Genomic DNA, 22,151 nt, shown 5'->3' with positions numbered 1-22,151 from the left:
TCTCTCCTCGCCTCCTTCTCAAAACCCTTTGGAGGAGGTCAGAGGGGAGGCTTCTGACTTTCTCATCCAATGGATTTTGAGAAGCAGGCGAGGCGAGAGGACGCAAGGATTATGCAATTGGGATTCTCAATGTGATTCTCCCAATATCACACTGCCCATAACGTCAGTTCAGTGGCACACCCATGTATCCTCATGTCAAAACAGAACGGGCAGGGAAAATAGGATACATTCATATTACAATAGCCTACTTTTACTGTCACTGTCATTCAGACTTGACCTATAATTGATTAAGCCTGTATCTTGTTCTCCACATAGTCTAAAAAAATAAGCTTGTAGTGTTTGTCACTCTGCCATTAAAACGTTGTTCACTTGGAGAGCTCTTTGCGTTTCACACATTTGGAGCTATTTTCTCTCAAGTATGAATATTATTTGAACAAACAGGTGAAGTCTAGGCTAAAACTGAGTGGTTCCTATTATTGACTTCACATGAGGGAGCATCCACCTGTTGTCTGAAAACTAAAGTGATGCTGAATTCCAGTCGGGCTGCATTTCCACAGGCAGACAAATTCAGATATTTTTTCACATTAGATCTTTTCACATAAGATATATTTTAGAGCTGATCTGATTTGTTAAAGACAAACTAGTGACACATATTTTTTAAATCAGAAATGGGCTTTTTACACAAGAAACCCAATTATAATATTCTGCCGTTATTGGTAAAATAGCTGATCTGATGGGTCAAAAGACCAATAATTGTGAGGAATAAAATCGGAATTAGGCTACCTGTGTAAATGCAGCCATAACGTCTAACATAAACACGCTATCCAAAGTAGCCTACTCAAAAACAATATGAGCGGTAGTGTCTGTTTATACTACTTCCCTCAGCAATGTTTGACGTGCTTTGACTGCAGTCCACGTTGAATAATAGTCCACATTAGAATGCCGCTCACGTTCTCTGTCGTTTTAAACACTCCAATCATAAAATATAATGCAGGCGCCGACCCCTCTTGAACTGTCAGGTAAGCGACTTCATCCTCAAACGAAGTCTACCGTATGATCTCGATCCAATAGGCTATAGCACAATGCGTGATGCATAACCATTTCTGTTGATCATCATAACGATAAGAAACATAATTCCAAGTCTGTTAAATTAAACTACTACTAAAATCATTCTAGTCAAGGTCTGAAGTTTTCCGTTTGGTATACGAGACCCCTCCCCTCTCTCTCTCTCTACTATCTCTCTCTCGCTCTGTCTCTCTCTCTTTTTCTTCACCCCTCCCCTCACCTCCTCCCCCCTTCTCTCTGCGTCCTAGTCGTGTGGGAAGCTCTATGCAGCTGTAAAGCAGCATACTTATGAGACAGGCAGGAATAGTTGCTATTACGAGACACACTCCCTCCTTCCTGCGTATCCGGATCCCTGGTGACTGTTTTAACAGTAGTTTATTTCAACGCAGTTTCTTGCTTTTGTTGGAAGATGGAGAGCGGCATCTCCTGCTTGCCCGCATCTGACTAAACTGAATTATTCATTTTCCGCGTCAGTTAGTCGCCGTTCTCATTTTTCTGAATATCACAGTGTGGTGTTTTTTTCCCTCTCCTTTTCTTTTCCTTGGAGTAGAGAGGCTCAGCCTCAGATGTCACACTGACAGCCCTGTAAAATGCATGATTCGAAAAGAGACGCTTAGCAAGCAATTTCAGATTTTTGGAGGTGAGTAAACCCGCGCAGGATTGTTTAGGTTTATCGGGTTCTGCTGCTTCATTTTTTCTGCCTGAACGACTCAGGCCAACTTCAGCGAGCCATATACATAGGCTAAGCATCTCTACGGACTGGGTGTTCCAGCAGCACCATTCGTTTCATTTTCCTCTATCGTGAACTGGAGAGAAGTTGTTTTGCAGTCACTTCAGCTGCTCGCCTTTTGTCCCTGCTTTCTTAATAACGCTGAGGTGGGCACCGTGTCTTTAGCTCATTCCGAACTGAAATGCTTCATGGAGATACAACAACATTGGGAACCCTACGAGAGAAATATATTTTTTAACAAGTGGAGCCTGTCAAGAAGAGACGCATAGGCTGAAATCTGAGCGATAGCCTACCTACGTCTGAATGGGAGCACCGCGTCTCAATGCACTGCCAATGTCCGTTTCTCAAGAAACCACATTTGCAAACGCTTACGGTAAGTCTTCTGTTATTTGCTTGAAAAGCTTTAATATCCATTCTGTAGCCTACATTGTTCATATGTTTAATTATAATATGGGTTGATCCGCCTGGGGCACAGGCTTCATGGGATGTTTTAGCCCACAATATGTCAGCATAGGATGCAGTAGCATATATATTTTCTACTCTTTTTGTTATATGCCCACAAAATTGACGCACTACTGTAATATATAATGGTGATTTCAATTATGTTTTGTAACATTATGGATCAGAAGGAGATGATGGTTTTAAGGCTTCTAATTATTAGACTCTTATTATTCGTCTTTCATTATTATGGTTATTATTATTAATATTATTAGTATTATTATTATTAATACTATTTTTAGGTTAAAATGGTACTTGATGGCTGTATTGCTATAGATAAATGGGTTGATTTGCGTACATTAAATTAGCCTGGTGTATAGACAAAGCATTACTAACATCAGCAGTAGGCATATACTAACTAACCATTACTAACATCAGCAGTAGGGCATATACTATCTAACCATTAATGAAGTACTGTCTGTATGTATAGTACCAGTTTGTGTTTTGATTGTTTGTTTGTTTGTTTTTCCTCTCAAAGGTTACTAAATGGTTTTCTGGGGGATTTATAAAAGGCAAAATGCTGCTTCTAGTTCTGTTGGCCTTTTTCGTATCGAATACGTTTTCTGACTTGGATTCTGACCTCTCAGCGGAGACCTGCAGCGCCTGTTCATGCATGTCCATCGAGAACGTCCTATATGTGAACTGTGAGAAAATAACTGTGTACAGACCTACCCAGCTGCTGCCCCCGGTCTCTAGCCTCTATCATTTGAATTTCCAAAATAACCTATTGATTGTCCTTTACCCCAATTCCTTTCTCAATTTCACACACGCAGTCTCTCTTCAACTGGGAAACAACAAACTACAGAACATCGAGGGAGGGGCCTTTTATGGCCTTAGTTCATTGAAACAGCTGCATTTAAATAACAATGAATTGAAGGTGCTCAGAGCTGACACTTTCTATGGGATCGAAAACTTGGAATACCTCCAGGCTGACTACAATTTGATCAAGTATATTGAAAAAGGATCCTTCAACAAATTGCATAGGTTGAAAGTTCTCATTCTGAATGACAATCTAGTCCAGATCCTTCCTGATAACATTTTTCGCTTTGCCTCCCTTACACATTTGGATATAAGAGGAAACAGGATCCAGAAGCTACCATATCTGGGAGTTTTGGAACACATTGGACGTATAGTGGAATTGCAGCTCGATGACAACCCATGGAATTGCACATGTGATTTGTTACCCTTGAAAGCCTGGTTGGAGAACATGCCCTATAACATTTTTATTGGGGAGGCTATATGTGAAACCCCTAGTGACCTGTATGGACGACTGTTGAAAGAAACAAACAAACAGGAACTGTGCCCCATGGGAACAGGTAGTGACTTTGATGTAAGGATGCCCCCTTCACAGCCAGAAAATGGCCGAACAACATCCGACAAGGCCCCCACTACGATACCGCCCATAGCCACCAAAGCTCCCAAAACAACAAACCCATCAAAGATTTATGGAAACGGGATTGTTGGTTTACCCGGTTTGAATAAAAATATTCCAATTATGTCCTATCAAACAAGAACCCCACCTCTCTCCTGCCCACAGCCTTGTACCTGCAAAGCTCACCCATCAGACTTTGGCATCAGTGTGAGTTGCCAAGAGAGAAGTATAAACAATCTAGCAGATATCATTCCCAAGCCACCAAATGCCAAGAAGCTCCACCTGAGTGGAAATTATATCAGAGATATCAGCCCAGTTGATTTCCAAGGCTTTGAGGGTTTAGATTTATTACATTTGGGCAGCAATCAAATAGTCACAGTTCAAAAAGGGGTCTTTGCCAATCTGACCAACCTGCGTAGGCTTTATCTCAATGGGAACCAACTAGAGCAGCTGCATCCTGAGATGTTCCTTGGGCTCAGTAACCTCCAATACTTGTATCTAGAATACAATGCCATACAAGAGGTGTTAGCAGGGACATTTGACTCCATGCCAAATCTGCAGTTGTTGTATCTGAACAACAATGTGCTAAGGAGCCTCCCTGCCTATATCTTTGCTGGCGTTTCCCTGGCTAGGCTAAATCTTAAGAACAACCATTTCATGACTCTGCCTGTGAGTGGTGTCCTAGACCAGCTGAGGTCTCTCACTCAAATTGATCTAGAAGGCAATCCCTGGGAATGCTCCTGTGATTTAGTGGCTCTGAAACTGTGGCTGGAGAAGCTGAATGACGGAGTGGCTGCGAAAGAGGTCAAATGTGCATCCCCAGTTCAGTTTTCCAATATAGAGCTACGGCTGCTGAAAAATGAGATCCTGTGCCCCAAACTTATAGCTAGGCCCCCTTTCATCCTGACCAGTACTACTCCGGTGGTGACTTCCATGTCCCCAGCAGGGGTGGGCAAGGCCCCTCCAGGTGGTCCAGTTCCCCTATCCATCATGATCCTCAGTGTCCTGGTGGTGCTCATCATAACAGTGTTTGTTGCTTTCTGCCTCTTGGTGTTCGTGCTGAGGCGCAATAAGAAGCCAGCCGGACGCCAGGAGGGCATGGGGAACCAGGAGTGTGGCTCCATGCAACTCACGCTCAGGAGACACAACAAATCAAACAAGAAGGATGATCTGGGAGGGGAGACGTTCATCCCCCACACTATCCAGCATATGAACAAGAGTCACACCTGTGGGATTAGAGACTCTGAGTCAGGCTTTAAGTTTGCTGACTCCCAGAGACAGAAAATAATCCTGCTCAACAGCGCTGACCAAGACAAGGACTCACTGTCCTCCCTGGATCCACGCAATAAGAGACTGAGCACCATTGACGAGCTGGATGAGTTCCTGCCAAGAGAATCCAACATGTTTATTCAAAACTTTTTAGACAGTAAAAGGGGGGATTTCAGCAGTATAGGGGGGAGTGGGTTTCAGATCCGTTACCCAGAGAAACCACAGGACAAAAAGATGAAGAAGTCACTAATAGGGGGAAACCATAGTAAGATAGTAGTGGAACAAAGGAAAAGTGAGTACTATGAACTTAAAACTAAACTTCAAGGTACACCTGACTACCTTCAGGTTCTGGAAGAACAGACTCAAATGAGTCAAATGTAGGCTATCTAATCTCCCCCAATGACAAAAGTGCCTTTTGGAAAAGCTTAATGACCAATGGATAAACTGGACAGGAGGCTCCAGTCAGATAACATGATTTCCCGAGAATCAGTGGCTCTGTTGCAAATACAGACTTTCCTCCTGATGTGGTGATGCCATTATAACATGTATTAATATCACATTATACCACAAGACATCCTTAAGAGAAAATTGTAGTATTTTGCTGCTATTGAAATTGGTACTTATCAGATTTTTTTTCAACCAAATCATGGGTCATGAAAACAATGTTGACTGTACCTCATCATAGCTAGTGATCCTTCTGCAGTGTTTTTGTGGCAATATGGGATCAGTATTTTCAATGAATGAACTATCATATGGTGACTTTACAGTTCTCCTGGGAATATAACGTGGTTGGGATCCCCCACTTGCAGACTCTTACCATCTGCCTGGATTATAACTGGTCACTGCTGGACACTGCTGGGGAACCTGACGCCTTGGTTTCACTAAGAAAAGGCACGTATGAACCGAACAGCAGATTTGGAATGATTCCATGACTTGTTTGTGTAAAGAGCCATGTTAATAGTGTTTGAATGAAATGTGGTTCCTCTGGATATGTTTGAGTATGGCACATGTCGGGACAGCTGCTTGCCATGTAAGCATACCTGGATTTATTTTGTACGTCTACATTATTTGTATCTGTGGGACAGTTTGTAAATTACAACAGAAGACAAAACAACTATACCTATAAAAGACAAAACATGTAGAAAAAAAGCAACATTAAACAAACTGAATATTGATGACCCCTGTCAATATATATGATTGATGATCCATGTCAATATATATGATTGATTACCCCTGTCAATATATATGATTGATGACCCTGTCAATATATATGATTGACGACCCCTGTCAATATATATGATTGATGATCCATGTCAATATATATGATTGATTACCCCTGTCAATACATATGATTGACGACCCCTGTCAATTTATATGATTGATGACCCCTGTCAATATATATCATTGATGACCAACTGTCAATATATATGATTGATGACCAACTATCAATTGGTAGTACATTTAACTAATTTATTTATTTTTCTATGCAGGATTATTTAAAGATTATTGGTACTATTTAAAAGTGAAATGGATATTTAGAATGCAGAAGCAAGACAGGCCCAGATCTCACGCCACAAATGATTTCTCAGAGTAACTGTTTCTGTTTTCTGAGTCTTCATGAACTCTACTGATGGCCTGAAAGGGGACTAGAGATGGATGTTATTTCACTTTGACGGTGCACAAACTGAGGCCTGATTAGTATTTGAAAAAAGGTTTATTGTAAAAGGTTTCGTGTAAAGGTTTCTTTTTAACATTATGCAACCAAAATAAATTTGCATTAAGGTGATACAATTCTGGATGGTTTGACTTGGGTACCATGGTAATGGATTAGAAAGGTAATGTATGAGATATGTTCAATTTATCTTTGGAAGAAAATTATGTGGCTATGAATTTGTTTTATATACAGTAGCTACTGATCTGGACAGATTCATATCAAACACCATGTGCAATATTAATATGCTCAATCATAATAGCTTAAATCCTTTATTTGATTTATTAGTTCAAAGTTATATTGTGGAGACAGCTTATATTGTTATTTCAAATGATTTTATCCACTTTATTTTACCAAGTCCTTATTTAAAGTATTGTTAAGTTAATGAGTGTTTGAAATACAAATGAATAGAATGTACCTTGAAAGATATGATCAATACAATGTTCTATCAGTCAGCAGAATACTGTATATTGGTTAGTTTTTATTGTATAAACCTGTTGAAGTCAAGGTACCTATCTGCACTGTGTTTTTCTTTTCCTCAAGAAAATGTCATCTTGTTTCCTCAGTCGTTTAAGTTGCTTTATAAATAAAGCCTTGAATGCTCAAGAAGAAAACCTGAGAATAGTTGAGTATTTGAACACAAAATATGTATGATATGAATCTCAATTCAACATGAGTACATATGATACAGCCCAATCATAAATGCTGTGTGTGAGTTGTTTCATCATGTTCCATTACACTGATCAAACAACGTTTAGGGGATTGTTCTTTCTTATTATTTTTAAAGGCAACAACAGTATTCCTTTACATTACAGTTGTTTTGTTACAGGGGATGAATTGGTTAGTGAGTACAATGATAATATGGTGTCATAACCTGTCCAGATGTTCTGGTGCATGTTTGCTTCTCTATTTAAAATGCCTTCAACAATTGCAGTGCGTCTGTCACCCCCACGCTGCCTCCCCCACGAGAAGTAGATTTAACATTTTTAGTCTGATTCAGCCAATGAATAACTCATGTTCTATGATAAAACAGGCAGCGCCGTTTTTAAGATGTGGGTGAGAACTAAACTACTGTTGGGATGTTTGTGGATGGACAGGTCAAGCTTTTGTACTCTGTAATATTCTGTATGACTTACAACAGCGCAGCTGATGCTATATGTATCTAGTGATTACTTATTTCATTTGTTTGTTTGTTTTTGCCTTTTTGAATGCACTCTATTAGCCTCTCATGTTCGCTCTCCTCCCACAGAGAAATGGTTTCCTCCCACAGAGAAATGGTTTCTTCCCACAGAGAATTGGTTTCCTCCCGCAGTGAAATGGTGTCCTCCCACAGTGAAATGGTGTCCTCCCACAGTGAAATGGTTTTCTCACACAATGAAATGGTTTCCTCCCGCAGTGAAAGGGTTTTCTCCCAGAGTGAAATGGTTTTGTCATTTAGGTTGACTTTTTTCTGCTGACAAAGGAAACAATTGTCTTTTAAGATTAAAGTTAACATGTCTTGCCAGTAAACGTTCATGTTATTCGTTTGTCATATTCACTTGGAGAGAAGTGCTGTACTGTAGGAGATGGATGTCTCATCCTTTTGCTTCCGTTGCCTGGTGCGTACTGCAGTGTGGGGCCATAGTCACTGCCGGTTGTTCAGCTATACTCTGCCTTTATTTTGCTGTCCTTTTGTATGAAATGTCAGTGTTGCAAATTAGCCTGGCTAACATCACATATTTGAAGTTATTAAGTGAATATACTCAGGTTATATTCCTACCATTCCCTAAGTGAATATACTCAGGTTATATTCCTACCATTCTCTAAGTGAATATACTCAGGTTATATTCCTGCCATTCTCTAAGTGAATATACTCAGGTTATATTCCTACCATTCTCTAAGTGAATATAATCAGGTTATATTCCTACCATTCTCTAAGAGAATATACTCAGGTTATATTCCTGCCATTCTCTAAGTGAATATACTCAGGTTATATTCCTACCATTCAATAAGTGAATATACTCAGATTATATTCCTGCCATTATTTTAGTGAATATACCCAGGTTGTATTCCTACCATTCTCTAAGTGAATATACTTCAGGTTGTATTCCTACCATTCTATAAGTGAATATACACAGATTATATTCCTACCATTCTCTAAGTAATTATACTCAGATAATATTCCTACCATTCTCTAAATTAATATACTCATATTTTATTCCTACAGTACCATTCTCTAAGTGAATATACTCAGGTTATATTCCTATCATTCTCTAAATGAATATACCCAGGTTGTATTCCTACCATTCTCTAAGTGAATTTACTCAGGTTATATTCCTATCATTCTCTAAGTGAATATACTCAGGTTGTATTCCTACCATTCTCTAAGTGAATATACTCAGGTTATATTCCTATCATTCTCTAAGTGAATATACTCAGGTTATATTCCTACCATTCTCTAAGTGAATACACTCAGGTTATATTCCTACCATTTTCTAAGTGAATATACTTCAGGTTATATTCCTACCATTCTCTAAATGAATATACATAGATAATATTCCTACCATTCTCTAAATTAATATAGTCATATTTTATTCATACAGTTCCATTCTCTAAGTGAATATAATCAGGTTATATTCCTACCATTCTCTAAGTGAATATACTCAGGTTATATTCCTACCATTCTCTACTGAATGTGTGTGTGTTGTGTTTGTCATGTTGTCTCCATTTTTACACTGGTGAACAAATTGGGTGAAAACAAAGGTGACAAAGCCCTTGTATATTTTTTGGCATTCCAACATGGTCTCATTTAATTTGAATGATCTATGACTTCCAATCATCCTCAATATTGTTTTTTGGAAAAAAAGATAACCTGTATTGCAATATGCTAATTTGCTCTAAATGACTCATGAACGAGAGTACTGCATGTTGACAGGGATTTGCATGTGAGTGTGTTTTGGATGTTGTGTGAGTGTGTGTGAATATTGTGTGAGTGTGTGTTTGGATATTGTGTGAGTGTGTGTTTGGATATTGAGTGAGTGTGTGTTTTGGATATTGCGTGAGTGTGTGTGTGTGTGTGTGTATTGTGTGAGTGTGTGTTTGGATAGTGTGTGAATGAGTGTGTGGATATTGTGTGTGTTTTGGATATTGTGTGAGTGTGTGTGTGGATATTGTGTTAGTTTGTGTTTTGATATTGTGTGAGTGTGTGTGTGGATATTGTGTGTGTTTTGGATATTGTGTGAGTGTGTGTTTGGATATGGTGTGAGTGTGTGTGTGGATATTGTGTGTGTTTTGGATATTGTGTGAGTGTGTGTGTGTGGATATTGTGTGAGTGTGTGTGTTTTGATATTGTGTGAGTGTGTGTGTTTTGATATTGTGTGAGTGTGTGTGTTTTGATATTGTGTGTGTGTGTGTGTGTGGATTTTGTGTGTGTGTGTTTTGATATTGTGTGAGTGTGTGCGTGGATATTGTGTGAGTGTGAGTTTGGATATTGTGTGTGTTTTGGATATTGTGTGAGTGTGTGTGTGGATATTGTGTTGGCGTGTGTTTTGGATATTGTATGAGTGTGTGTTTGGATATTGTGTGTGTTTTGATATTGTGTGCGTGTGTGTGTGGATATTGTGTGTGTTTTGATATGGTGTGAGTGTGTGTGTGGATATTGTGTGAGTGTGTGTGTTTTGATATTGTGTGAGTGTGTGTTTTGATAGTGTGAGTGTGTGTATTTTGATATTGTGTGAGTGTGTGTGTGTGTGTGTTTTGGATATTGTGTGAGTGTGTGTGTGTGTATTGTGTGAGTGTGTGTTTGGATAGTGTGTGAATGAGTGTGTGGATATTGTGTGTCCACTGGATGTCATAAGGTGAAAGCACCAATTTGTAAGTCGCTCTGGATAAGAGCGTCTGCTAAATGACTTAAATGTAAATGTGTGTGTTTTGGATATTGTGTGAGTGTGTGTGTGGATATTGTGTTAGTTTGTGTTTTGATATTGTGTGAGTGTGTGTGTGGATATTGTGTGTGTTTTGGATATTGTGTGAGTGTGTGTTTGGATATGGTGTGAGTGTGTGTGTGGATATTGTGAGAGTGTGTGTGTGTGGATATTGTGTGAGTGTGTGTGTTTTGATTTTGTGTGAGTGTGTGTGTTTTGATATTGTGTGAGTGTGTGTGTTTTGATAGTGTGAGTGTGTGTGTTTTGATATTGTGTGAGTGTGTGTGTGTGTGGATTTTGTGTGTGTGTGTGTTTTGATATTGTGTGAGTGTGTGCGTGGATATTGTGTGAGTGTGTGTGTTTTGATATTGTGTGTGTTTTGATAGTGTGAGTGTGTGTATTTTGATATTGTGTGAGTGTGTGTGTGGATTTATTGTGTGTGTGTGTTTTGATATTGTGTGTGTGTGTGTTTTGATATTGTGTGAGTGTGTGCGTGGATATTGTGTGAGTGTGTGTTTGGATATAGTGTGTGTTTTGGATATTGTTTGAGTGTGTGTGTGTGGATATTGTATGATTATCTATGTGGATATTGTGTGAGTGTGTCTGTGTGGATATTGTATGTGTTTTGGATATTGTGTGAGTGTGTGTGTTGGATATTGCGCGCGTGTGTGTGTGTGTGTGTGTGTGTGTGTGTGTGTGTGGATATTGTGTGTTTTGGATATTGTGCGAGTGTGTGTGTGGATATTGTGTGAGTGTGTGTATGTGTGTGTGGATATTGTGTGTGTTGGGTATTGTGTGAGTGTGTGTGTGGATATTGTGTGAGTGTGTGTGTGTGTGTGTGTGTGTGGATATTGTGTGTGTTGGATATTGTGTGACTGTGTGTACGGATATTGTGTGAGTGTGTGTGTGCATACATTTGCAATGTAACTGTACTACCCATATTGGCAGAGTCTAGATCTGTCAATGCACTTAGCTGTTGCGCCAGATGTCTTTTTAAATAGTTGGTGTATTTATTTACCCGCTTTGATCTAATGTGTTGCCAGGTCTGAATGTTGAGATGACACCTATAGATAATTCATTATATATAACCCTTCAAATGCTGTCGCTTTCAGCTCCTGCTTTTGTGACTTCATGTGTGAAGACTTGCCCTTGTGGAATTGCATAAGAAGTGCATAATTGTGTTTTGTCAAACCAATGGTGGGATGTGAATAGTCTCCATATGGATGGGGTTTCCTGTGATGTATTATGCAGAGCAAAAACTCTTACGCCATTATTTTATCATGTGATTTTGTAGACCTTGAGATTTTCACATCAGAATTTCTTGTTTCATATAGGAGTTGCCTTTGTAATAAACCTGCAGTACAACAACCTGGGCCGAGATCTATCACTATTTTTGATGCACCCTTGTTTTGTAACGCCCCACGAAAGGCTTTTTAGGCTCGATGTCGAGACATATCACATATGGCTGAACCCATCATCAGGGATTATAAAACGATGAACATGTATGTACCCGTAGCATGTTTTATCCATAGAATTATGCTAACTTTGCTATGCAATGAGTTGAACAAGTATGTGTGTCTGACTAAGTAACCATGGAGACAACCAATCCTTTTCATTAGTTGAATACAATATTTTAATCCTCATAGTTTACATTTTTTACACAATGTTGTCATTGGTTCTGCAATGAGTCTACAAAAGTCACTTGTGTTTGGCTCAGTAGCAGTATTTGCATCAGCAATCTTTTCATAGTTTGCATGCACCCCATATATGGTAACGATTAGGAATCCGCTTCCCCAATCATGTATTCCTGGCATCGCTCCTAGCTGGTACTGTAGTCCTGGCATCTCTCCTAGCTGGTACTATCTGGATTTCATTGCATTTATTTGCATTTTTGTGACAAACTCTTTGATGCTGTTGTGACTCATGTAACAGCTCATGTTTGTTTGTAGGGGGGGACGATTTAGGGGTCAGAGCAGGCCCTAAGACTTGGTCACAGTATAGTATCATTTAAAAATGTCACTGAGTGATGGTAATATTCACCCCTCTAGTCTCTTCCCCTGTCCCTGAACACTCCAATGTTGCACTGTCCTGTATGACCGGCATGCCCTCCAACCCTGTCCCTCACCCTGCAAGCCAAGCCCTTTCAAGCCTTCCTAAATGACGCCATGGAACGGCAATTGATTTATTCATGTATATTTGCTCCAGTCAATGTCACATGCTCGTTAGGCAGCACACTTCCTGTAGGAGGCCCCGGAGGTGCAGGAGTGCGGGGCTGCATGCACAAGTAGATGTCTTGGATGCAATGGACGCCTTTTCATTTCAACCACAGAGCGATAAGGACAGCCAAGCGCGAGCTGTGATTGGCAGATAACAAGGATGGATTAAACCTCAGGGTCTTTGCCTCTGCTGAATAATGTGGTCATTTGTTTGAAGAAAGAAAGGCAGAGCGAGGCACTACAGTATAGGGCTGTGTGCAGGCCTCGGACCGCTGCAGAGAAAATACTTATCTGAGATCCCATAGTTTCTCTATGTCAAGATGAGTTCAACAATGGAGAACTGTCCTTGTCTTCTCATTAGGCACAGACGTCAATTCAACATCTTTTCCGCGTTGGTTCAACATAATTTAATTGAAATGATGTGGAACAACGTTGATTCAACCAGTGTGTGCCCAGTGGGTTGTGAATAAGTGTACAGTTAGATTGGTAAAATGATGGTGAAAATAATTGTCTTGAGCAGCATTGAAATAAAGAGAGTTGTTTGTAACATAAAATGAATCACTACAAGTACTTCACATGCTCCAATGAGAGTTCTTGTGTTGCTATGGTGTTTCATACCACTGAGAGTTCTTGTGTTGCTATGGTGTTTCATACCACTGAGAGTTATTGTGTTGCTATGGTGTTTCATACCAGTGAGAGTTATTGTGTTGCTATGGTGTTTCATACCACTGAGAGTTATTGTGTTGCTATGGTGTTTCATACCACTGAGAGTTATTGTGTTGCTATGGTGTTTCATACCACTGAGAGTTGCTCTGGTGTTGTGGTGTTTCATTCCACTGAGAGTTGTTGTGGTGTTGTGGTGTTTCATACCACTGAGAGATGTGTTGTTGTAGTGTTTCATACCACTGAGAGTTGCTGTGGTGTTGTGGTGTTTCATACCACTGAGAATTGCTGTGGTGTTGTGGTGTTTCATTCCACTGAGAGATGTGTTGTGGTGTTTCATATCACTGAGAGTTGCTGTGGTGATGTAGTGTTTCATACCACTGAGAGTTGTGTTGTTGTAGTGTTTCATACCACTGAGAGTTGCTGTGGTGTTGTGGTGTTTCATACCACTGAGAGTTGCTGTGGTGTTGTGGTGTTTTATTCCACTGAGAGATGTGTTGTGGTGTTTCATATCACTGAGAGTTGCTGTGGTGATGTAGTGTTTCATACCACTGAGAGTTGTGTTGTTGTGGTGTTTCATTCCACTGAGAGATGTGTTGTTGTGGTGTTTCATTCCACTGAGAGATGTGTTTTTGTGATGTTTTGGTGTTTCATTACACTGAGAGATATGTTGTGGTGTGTCATACCACTGAGAGATGTGTTGTTGTAGTGTTTCATACCACTGAGGGTTGCTGTGTTGTTGTAGTGTTTCATACCACTGAGAGTTGCTGTAGTGTTGTGGTGTTTCATTCCACTGAGAGATGTATTGTTGTGGTGTTAGATACCACTGAGAGATGTGTCGTTGTAGTGTTTCATTCCACTGTGTGTCCATGCTACTAGGCATGTATTTGTGCCTGTAGTGGTGTGTGTTATGATGCTTCAGGGAGGTTGTTGAGCATAGAGAGTACATCAATGATACTTTATGTTCTGGATGTTTTAAAGTGGCCCATGTGGGAAGGTTGTTTTCAGTCGTGTGTATGTTTGCTTTAAAATGTTTTCTGCCTTAAACTAAAAGGAGGTGTTTGCTGCCCTTCATTTTGCTGAGGAACGTTTAAGCATTTCTCAGTTGAGCAGATTTTACCATTACAAATCATTAATAAGTTATGTGTATTGCATTTTCAAGCTTGCAAATTGAATTGTCAGAAGGGGTTGCCTTTCAGAACTTGTTTTCATGATGGAAAACAGTCACTGTTGCAGTCCTGAGAGAAGTGTCAATCACAGGAGCATAAATTAGGATAACATACAACACTAAGTAGATAATCTGCGCTCATGCTGAGTTTAGTTACAAACAAATTTTTGTGCAACATTTTGGTCACAGACCTTTTCTCTCTCTCATTTACATTAATAGATGTTGTAGTTGATAAATGTTTAATTTGCGAGAATCCTCAGAGTGGGAGTTTGAACTCAAACTGGAATAATCAGAAAGCAAAAAGGGGGCAGAAATGTCCCTGTTGACAGGCATACACAAACAACATCACAAACACCCTGAGCATCTTTAACGCTCTCATGTGACAACAGTGACATGACAGGATGTAATAGTGCTGTTATTCAGGAAGGATTGTGTCTGTCTATCATGGGGGGTGGGGTTGGGGGGCAATGACGGTTTGATGTCTGACTAAAAGGGATAAAAGTACTAACAACATATTTTGACTGTGACAATCCCTCAAGTGTTTTATGCATTTCCAAATGACCTCATCAGTCAGGATATGAGTGTGTTCAGAGTGCAGGCTCTCATGTTGTCTGTGTTTATAGACGTGTGTTGAGAGGTGCCTAGCATATGCATCACCTCACCGCTAGTACTGTACTGTGTCATGTGATAGGCGACCAGGGCCTTTGGAGGGAGACGCTAGTATGTGATAGGAGACCAGGGCCTTCGGAGGGAGACGCTAGTCCTGTGTCATGTGATAGGAGACCAGGGCCTATGGAGGGAGACGCTAGTCCTGTGTCATGTGATAGGAGACCAGGGCCTTTGGAGGGAGACGCTAGTCCTGTGTCATGTGATAGGAGACCAGGGCCTTTGGAGGGAGACGCTAGTCCTGTGTCATGTGATAGCAGACCAGGGCCTTTGGAGGGCCTTGGAGACGCTAGTCCTGTGTCATGTGATAGGAGACCAGGGCCTTTGGAGGGAGACGCTAGTCCTGTGTCATGTGATAGGAGACCAGGGCCTATGGAGGGAGCCTATTGTTCTTCAAATGGTTTCTATTCTGAGCCTGGCAGTACATTTTAAGCTACAAAATGGTGTTAAACAAAAAATAGCTTGAGTTTGAGTTGTTGTCTCAAAAAATAATATTGATTCACACATCCTGACTGAAGTTGTCAAAGTAAATGACCTTTTCCACTGTTAAACCCGAAATCCCCTCAAATAAGTGACAAGTTGACAGATTAGCTAACGAAATCCAGTATTACTGTCACTGTGGGACCCACTGTGTGACCCACTGTCCAACCCACTATCCGACCCACTCTGTGTCTTTGCATTGCTATATTATTTTCTCTGTGCTCTAGAAGCAGCCTGGTTGACTCTACTCCCACAGCAACCATCACTTCTATGTATGCTATGTTTGGATCATTCAGGCAAAGCTGTTCCTATCATGATATGAAAGATGAATATAGTACAAACAATATTGGGTTACCGTTTTCTTGGAATAAAAACCACTGCATCAGAATATTCCTAATTCAATACCGTCAGTGCTCACAATAGTTCCAGTAATTGTATTTTCTGTGCAACCCCTTTAGAATGAATCTAAAATCAATACTGTATTTGCAGGAAAAAATCTACTTGACAGATAAACCCGGAAAAGGTGACAAACATCTTATCAAAATAGTGACCAAGAAGAGATGCGATGAAATAAACTCTAACCTCTAGAATGTTTATTATTTTCCTCTGAGGTGGATTATTAACACGTGCACAGAATCTAATTGTGCTTTTTGGGATTGAATTCTCACCCAGTGATTTCCCTCCGGAAAAGGAGACTATATATTCAGAATAAAACAATTTGTTGTTACATTTCAATTGGAAATAAATGAATAGATAATAAATGAACCCAAAGAAAAGGCGCAGAGCTTTCACGGGTCTCAGGTCAATCATATATTACCATTCCCAGTGGAGACACATTGTACAACACCATCATGTGAATGTGATATAACATCCTTGGTGCTTTAGTCTTGAAAATGTTTCATCCTTGAGGTGAATGTTGATGCAGGAGGTTATTGTCTGATGGTGCTAATTATATATCTTCTGTATCTAACCTCTGATAAGCACCGGTGTGATTTCATGGCCGTGATGTTCCGATATTGTGTGAGTGTGTGTGTGGATATCGTGTGAGTGTGTGTTTGGATATTGTGTGAGTGAGTGTGTAGATATTGTGTGTGTTTTGGATATTGTGTGAGTGTGTGTGTGGATATTGTGTTAGTGTGTGTGTTTTGATATTGTGTGAGTGTGTGTGTGTTTTGATAGTGCGAGTGTGTGTGTTTTGATATTGTGTGAGTGTGTGCGTGGATATTGTGTGAGTGTGTTATAGTTGTTATGGATATGATCTCCAGAGACTGATATTCCTAGGTGTTACGGACATGATCTCCAGAGACTGATATTCCTAGGTGTTACGGACATGATCTCCAGAGACTGATATTCCTAGGTGTTACGGACATGATCTCCAGAGACTGATATTCCTAGGTGTTATGGATATGATCTCCAGAGACTGATATTCCTAGGTGTTACGGACATGATCTCCAGAGACTGATATTCCTAGGTGTTATGGATATGATCTCCAGAGACTGATATTCCTAGGTGTTACGGACATGATCTCCAGAGACTGATATTCCTAGGTGTTATGGACATGATCTCCAGAGACTGATATTCCTAGGTGTTACGGACATGATCTCCAGAGACTGATATTCCTAGGTGTTACGGATATGATCTCCAGAGACTGATATTCCTAGGTGTTACGGACATGATCTCCAGAGACTGATATTCCTAGGTGTTATGGATATGATCTCCAGAGACTGATATTCCTAGGTGTTACGGACATGATCTCCAGAGACTGATATTCCTAGGTGTTACGGACATGATCTCCAGAGACTGATATTCCTAGGTGTTATGGATATGATCTCCAGAGACTGATATTCCTAGGTGTTACGGACATGATCTCCAGAGACTGATATTCCTAGGTGTTACGGACATGATCTCCAGAGACTGATATTCCTAGGTGTTACGGACATGATCTCCAGAGACTGATATTCCTAGGTGTTATGGACATGATCTCCAGAGACTGATATTCCTAGGTGTTATGGACATGATCTCCAGAGACTGATATTCCCAGGTGTTATGGACATGATCTCCAGAGACTGATATTCCTAGGTGTTATGGACATGATCTCCAGAGACTGATATTCCTAGGTGTTACGGACATGATCTCCAGAGACTGATATTCCCAGGTGTTATGGACATGATCTCCAGAGACTGATATTCCTAGGTGTTATGGACATGATCTCCAGAGACTGATATTCCTAGGTGTTATGGAGCTGATCTCCTAATACTGATATTCCTATGTGTTATGGAGCTGATCTCCTAATACTGATATTCCTATGTGTTATGGAGCTGATCTCCAGAGACGGATATTCCTATGTGTTATGGAGCTGATCTCCTAATACTGATATTCCTATGTGTTATGGAGCTGATCTCCAGAGACGGATATTCCTAGGTGTTATGGAGCTGATCTCCTAATACTGATATTCCTATGTGTTATGGAGCTGATCTCCTAATACTGGTATTCCTATGTGTTATGAAGCTGATCTCCTAATACTGATATTTATAGGTGTTATGGAGCTGATCTCCAGAGACTGATATTCCTTGGCGTTATGGACCAGGGGCCGTATTCACAAAACATTACTTACGAAAAAACGTAATAAGTTTTTAAGGAAAAAAATAGGAAGTTCATTAGGTAGCTCGTAAGCGCAATTCCTCTAAATGTTCTTAGGAATTCGTAGTTTTCTTAGGAATTCATAAATATCTTCTTATGTGGCATTGACATTAGTGATGTGCTTGAAACCAATAAATAAGCCTATGTGACAGGGATGAGAGGATTTGACCCACTATACTAAAGTGTTGATATTTCAATTTTGTTACATTTATTTATCTGCTTTATGTCTCAATATTATTTATTTTATGTTGGCTCGTGAACGCTTTATGCACAAAAACAAATTAGACTAGCTATATCAAAACCAAAAATGAATAATCAAAGGAATGCGCAATAAAAACTGAAGCAGACAAGAACTTGAAGTCATGGTGGAGAAAATAGAAGACAGGAAAATGTTTCTGTTGGGGAGACTTAAAAACTGCGGGGTCACTGCAGAGACCAAAAAGAGAGGATGGGGGGGCGAGAGTGGCCGAGTCTGTCTCTGCTGTCGGGTGTATCGGAAGGGACAGTGACAGCGCCATAGAAAATAGTGGTCCGACATCAAGTCGGCTTTTAAAAGGGCTAGGCGTCCCGCTAGCATGCCATGCCATGCGAATGTTTGAGGACGGCACCCCACATCAAAATATTTTTCCACCATCACAGGTTTCATAAATTCACAAATATCGATTAAATATTGACTTACTTTTTGAAAATCTTCCTCTGATTTGTTATCCAAAGGGTCCTAGCTATAACATGTAGTGTCGTTTTGTTAGATAAAATCCTTCTTTATATCCCAACAAGTCTGTTCAGTTGGTGCCATCGATTTGAGTAATCTACTCGTTCAACGTGCAGAGAAAGGAATCCAGAAATCTACCGCTAAACTTTGTTAAAACAAGGCCAAATACGTTTCTATTGAGTCCTCAGATACCCTAAAATGTGATCAAACTATAATATTTCATACGGAAAGAAGTATGTTCAATAGGAAACCAATATTAGCAGCTCGCGCACACATGAATTTTCAATACTGTGTCCCAGTACTAAAACTCCTTATTCTTACTCGTTTTGGAAGAAACAAGCCTGAAACCTTGAACATAGAGTGCTGACACCCTGTGGAAGCCATAGGAATTGCATACTGGGAGCTAGATTTAATTATTTCTCTATACTTTCCATTGTAAGAGCATGGGCTCTTCCCCCCCAAAGAATTCTGGTTGGTTTTTCTTTGGATTTTCTCCTACCATATCTGTTATGGTAGGAGAAACAATCCTACATTATTTTAACAATTCTACAACCTTCAAAGTGTTTTGTTTCCAATGGTACCAATTATATGCATATCCTGGCTTCAGGGCCTGAGCAACAGGCAGTTTACTTTGGGCACATCAGTCAGGCGGAAATTGAAGAAAAAAAAGGACCCTAGCCTGAAGAAGTTTTAAGAAGAAGGGAGCTTAGAGACCATTCATGTGGACCAGCTGGAGGAGAAGGTGTTGTCTATGATAGGAGAGACGGTGGTAGAGGGACTGCACTACCAGTTAGTTAGCTAGCTACATTAGCAAGATATCGCTTAACGACATTATAGCCAACATAGCTAAAGCCATTAAGTTAGTCAAGATCTTCTTTGCAAATTGACGAGCTGATGCTAGCTGTTTAACACTTCTAGACTATTGTTATATATATCCATTTCTTCTTAACTTTTTTCTTAGGAAGAAACATTGGGGGAAAAATTAAGAACTTTTCCAATAACTGTATTGTGCAATAGCAACTGGTTAACTTTCTTCATAAGCCTGTAGTTAAAAAAAATGGCAGTTAAAAATACATTTCTTCTTGATAAAGAAGTATTTGTGAATCTGGCCCTTGATCTCCAGAGACTGGTAATCCTAGGTGTTATGGACCTGATCTCCAGAGACTGATATTCATATTGCTAGGCAACTGATTTAGCTAGCTATCTAGCTAGCAATGGCAATCATGTCAGCATATTTCATACTGAGATTACTGTTCTAAAACATGTTTTTTGGGTTTAAAATAATCAATACTGAAACATTCAGATTAAATTTGTGAGTGAATTAAACATGTTCAATTGCTGTCACGAGCGTATTCTCTCACTACTCTGTTTAAGACAGAGGGTTTAGCTATCTTGGAATTAAGAACCAATACAAAAACGTTATTTTCAGTAATCTAATTCCATCTTTACTTTTGCTTAAGGAGAAACATAAGAAATAGTACAAGAACATTTCCAATAACCTTTTTGAGGAATAGCAACTTTGCTTAACTTTCTTCATAAGTCTATAGTTACTCAAGGAAACAAAACACGAAGCGGATTTAATTTCTTTAGGAAAACAGCCCTAATGTTGGAGACAAACGTCATGATGTTGTCATCCAGAGTTACATGTATTTATTTTCCAAGCTATAGCACACAATATTTGACATACAGAGTCTGCTTCCTGTTTTTATTTTCGGCATTGAAAGAATACTGCGATACTGGTATCGTCCTAATGCACACATCATTTTAGGCACACAATTACAATGTAAACCGTAGACTTTAATATGTAATACAATGTGGGCACTAAGCGGATAAGGTTGTATATCTGGTTAGTGTGTCTGTCCTGCCCCTAGGGCTCTGTGTAGTACTTGTGCATCATCACTGACTGTGGTTTGCCACAATAAGACAGCTTCTTATGCTTCACACAGGAAACAGTCTCCTGATAAATCAAGCTTGCTAATGTTGTCTCTCAAAATCCCATCTATTATTAATAAATATACATGAGTTAAAGACAGCTCATTCCATTCTGATGAGATTATTTTCTCTGACTCTGTAATTAAGAGTCCACCACAAACAAGTTGCACATGAATATTATTAAGGGGGTATGTATGTGTGTCTTGGGGAAATCTAGTTCTCAGTCGCATGTAGACGAATGTTCTCGCTTCAGATTCTTCTTGGCATTCTGCAAGGAAATTAAACAGTTGTCCTTCAACCTTCAAGCTGTACATTTCATTTACCAGCCATTGAGATGTTTCAAAACCTTGGTTTCCTGTTGACGGTGAACATTGCTCTTTTCAATTTAGACAGTTTTTAAAAGAGGTATTATGTCATGAATTGTGAATGAACATGACACATGATTATGCAAGTGGTCTTCTTGAGGTGCTACCTGGATCCACAATGTGTTGTTTGGAATTCTAACTGATAACAACCTTCTTGCGTCTTCACTTCCTACATTTCCTCCTATAGCTGTGAAGCTGCATAGAATCATGTTATGTGAGAAGGAGTAGCAGGGCTGGGATCAATTCAGGAAGTTATTTTAATTTAGAATTAGAAAAAAAGACACTTATGAAATAAACAGCTTCACTTTCTCAGTTTATTGACAAGTCATTAAACATAATTGCATTTTTTTCACATTTTGAATTGTTACTTAAGATGACTTCCTGAATTAAACTGCCTTCAATTGGAATTGACCCCAGCCCTAAAGTTTAGGGTATTAGACTTTTTGCTTCTTAGCTGGAGTTCTTCTTAGCTGCTTGTTGATTCACACAGCACATAAAGTAGTGTTGAATTACATTTTGACAGGGCATCACCCACAGGACACTGGGTGTGGGTACAATGACACCTTGTTATTCTGTGTTTTGAAGCATAATGAATAAAGGAAGGCTGGTCATGTAGACATGGATTCTGTTTACATGTAACATCTTGTTACTATTGGACTCATATCAATCTTGTGTGCAACGGCTTCTACTAGACTGCATGAATGTTGTCTGACTCTAATATTATTTAATGGACCTCAAGCTGCCCTAGCACGCCTTAATGTA

General features: G+C 39.7%; 1 protein-coding gene across 1 annotated transcript; it reads left to right on the top strand.

Moving 5' to 3' along the window:
• The first annotated feature begins 1,369 nt into the window (after positions 1-1,369).
• On the top strand, positions 1,370-5,326 carry LOC115129284 (SLIT and NTRK-like protein 4). Its single transcript, XM_029659457.2, has 2 exons — positions 1,370-2,168; positions 2,772-5,326. The coding sequence occupies exons 1-2, from the start codon at positions 2,118-2,120 to the stop codon at positions 5,313-5,315; spliced, it is 2,595 nt and encodes an 864-aa protein (XP_029515317.1). The 5' UTR covers positions 1,370-2,117; the 3' UTR covers positions 5,316-5,326.
• The last annotated feature ends 16,825 nt before the right edge of the window (positions 5,327-22,151 follow it).

This window comes from Oncorhynchus nerka, linkage group LG5 (assembly GCF_034236695.1).
Source record: "Oncorhynchus nerka isolate Pitt River linkage group LG5, Oner_Uvic_2.0, whole genome shotgun sequence".
Lineage (NCBI taxonomy): Eukaryota > Metazoa > Chordata > Actinopteri > Salmoniformes > Salmonidae > Oncorhynchus > Oncorhynchus nerka.
The sequence above is the reverse complement of the archived record's forward strand: the minus strand, read 5'-3'. Positions and strand labels throughout refer to the sequence as shown.

Excerpts from the sequence above, each read along its gene's own strand:
- LOC115129284 (XM_029659457.2), top strand. The coding sequence starts at position 2,118 with ATGCACTGCCAATGTCCGTTTCTCAAGAAACCACATTTGCAAACGCTT. Across the intron at positions 2,169-2,771 it reads CACATTTGCAAACGCTTACG|GTTACTAAATGGTTTTCTGG; the intron begins GTAAGTCTTCTG and ends TTCCTCTCAAAG.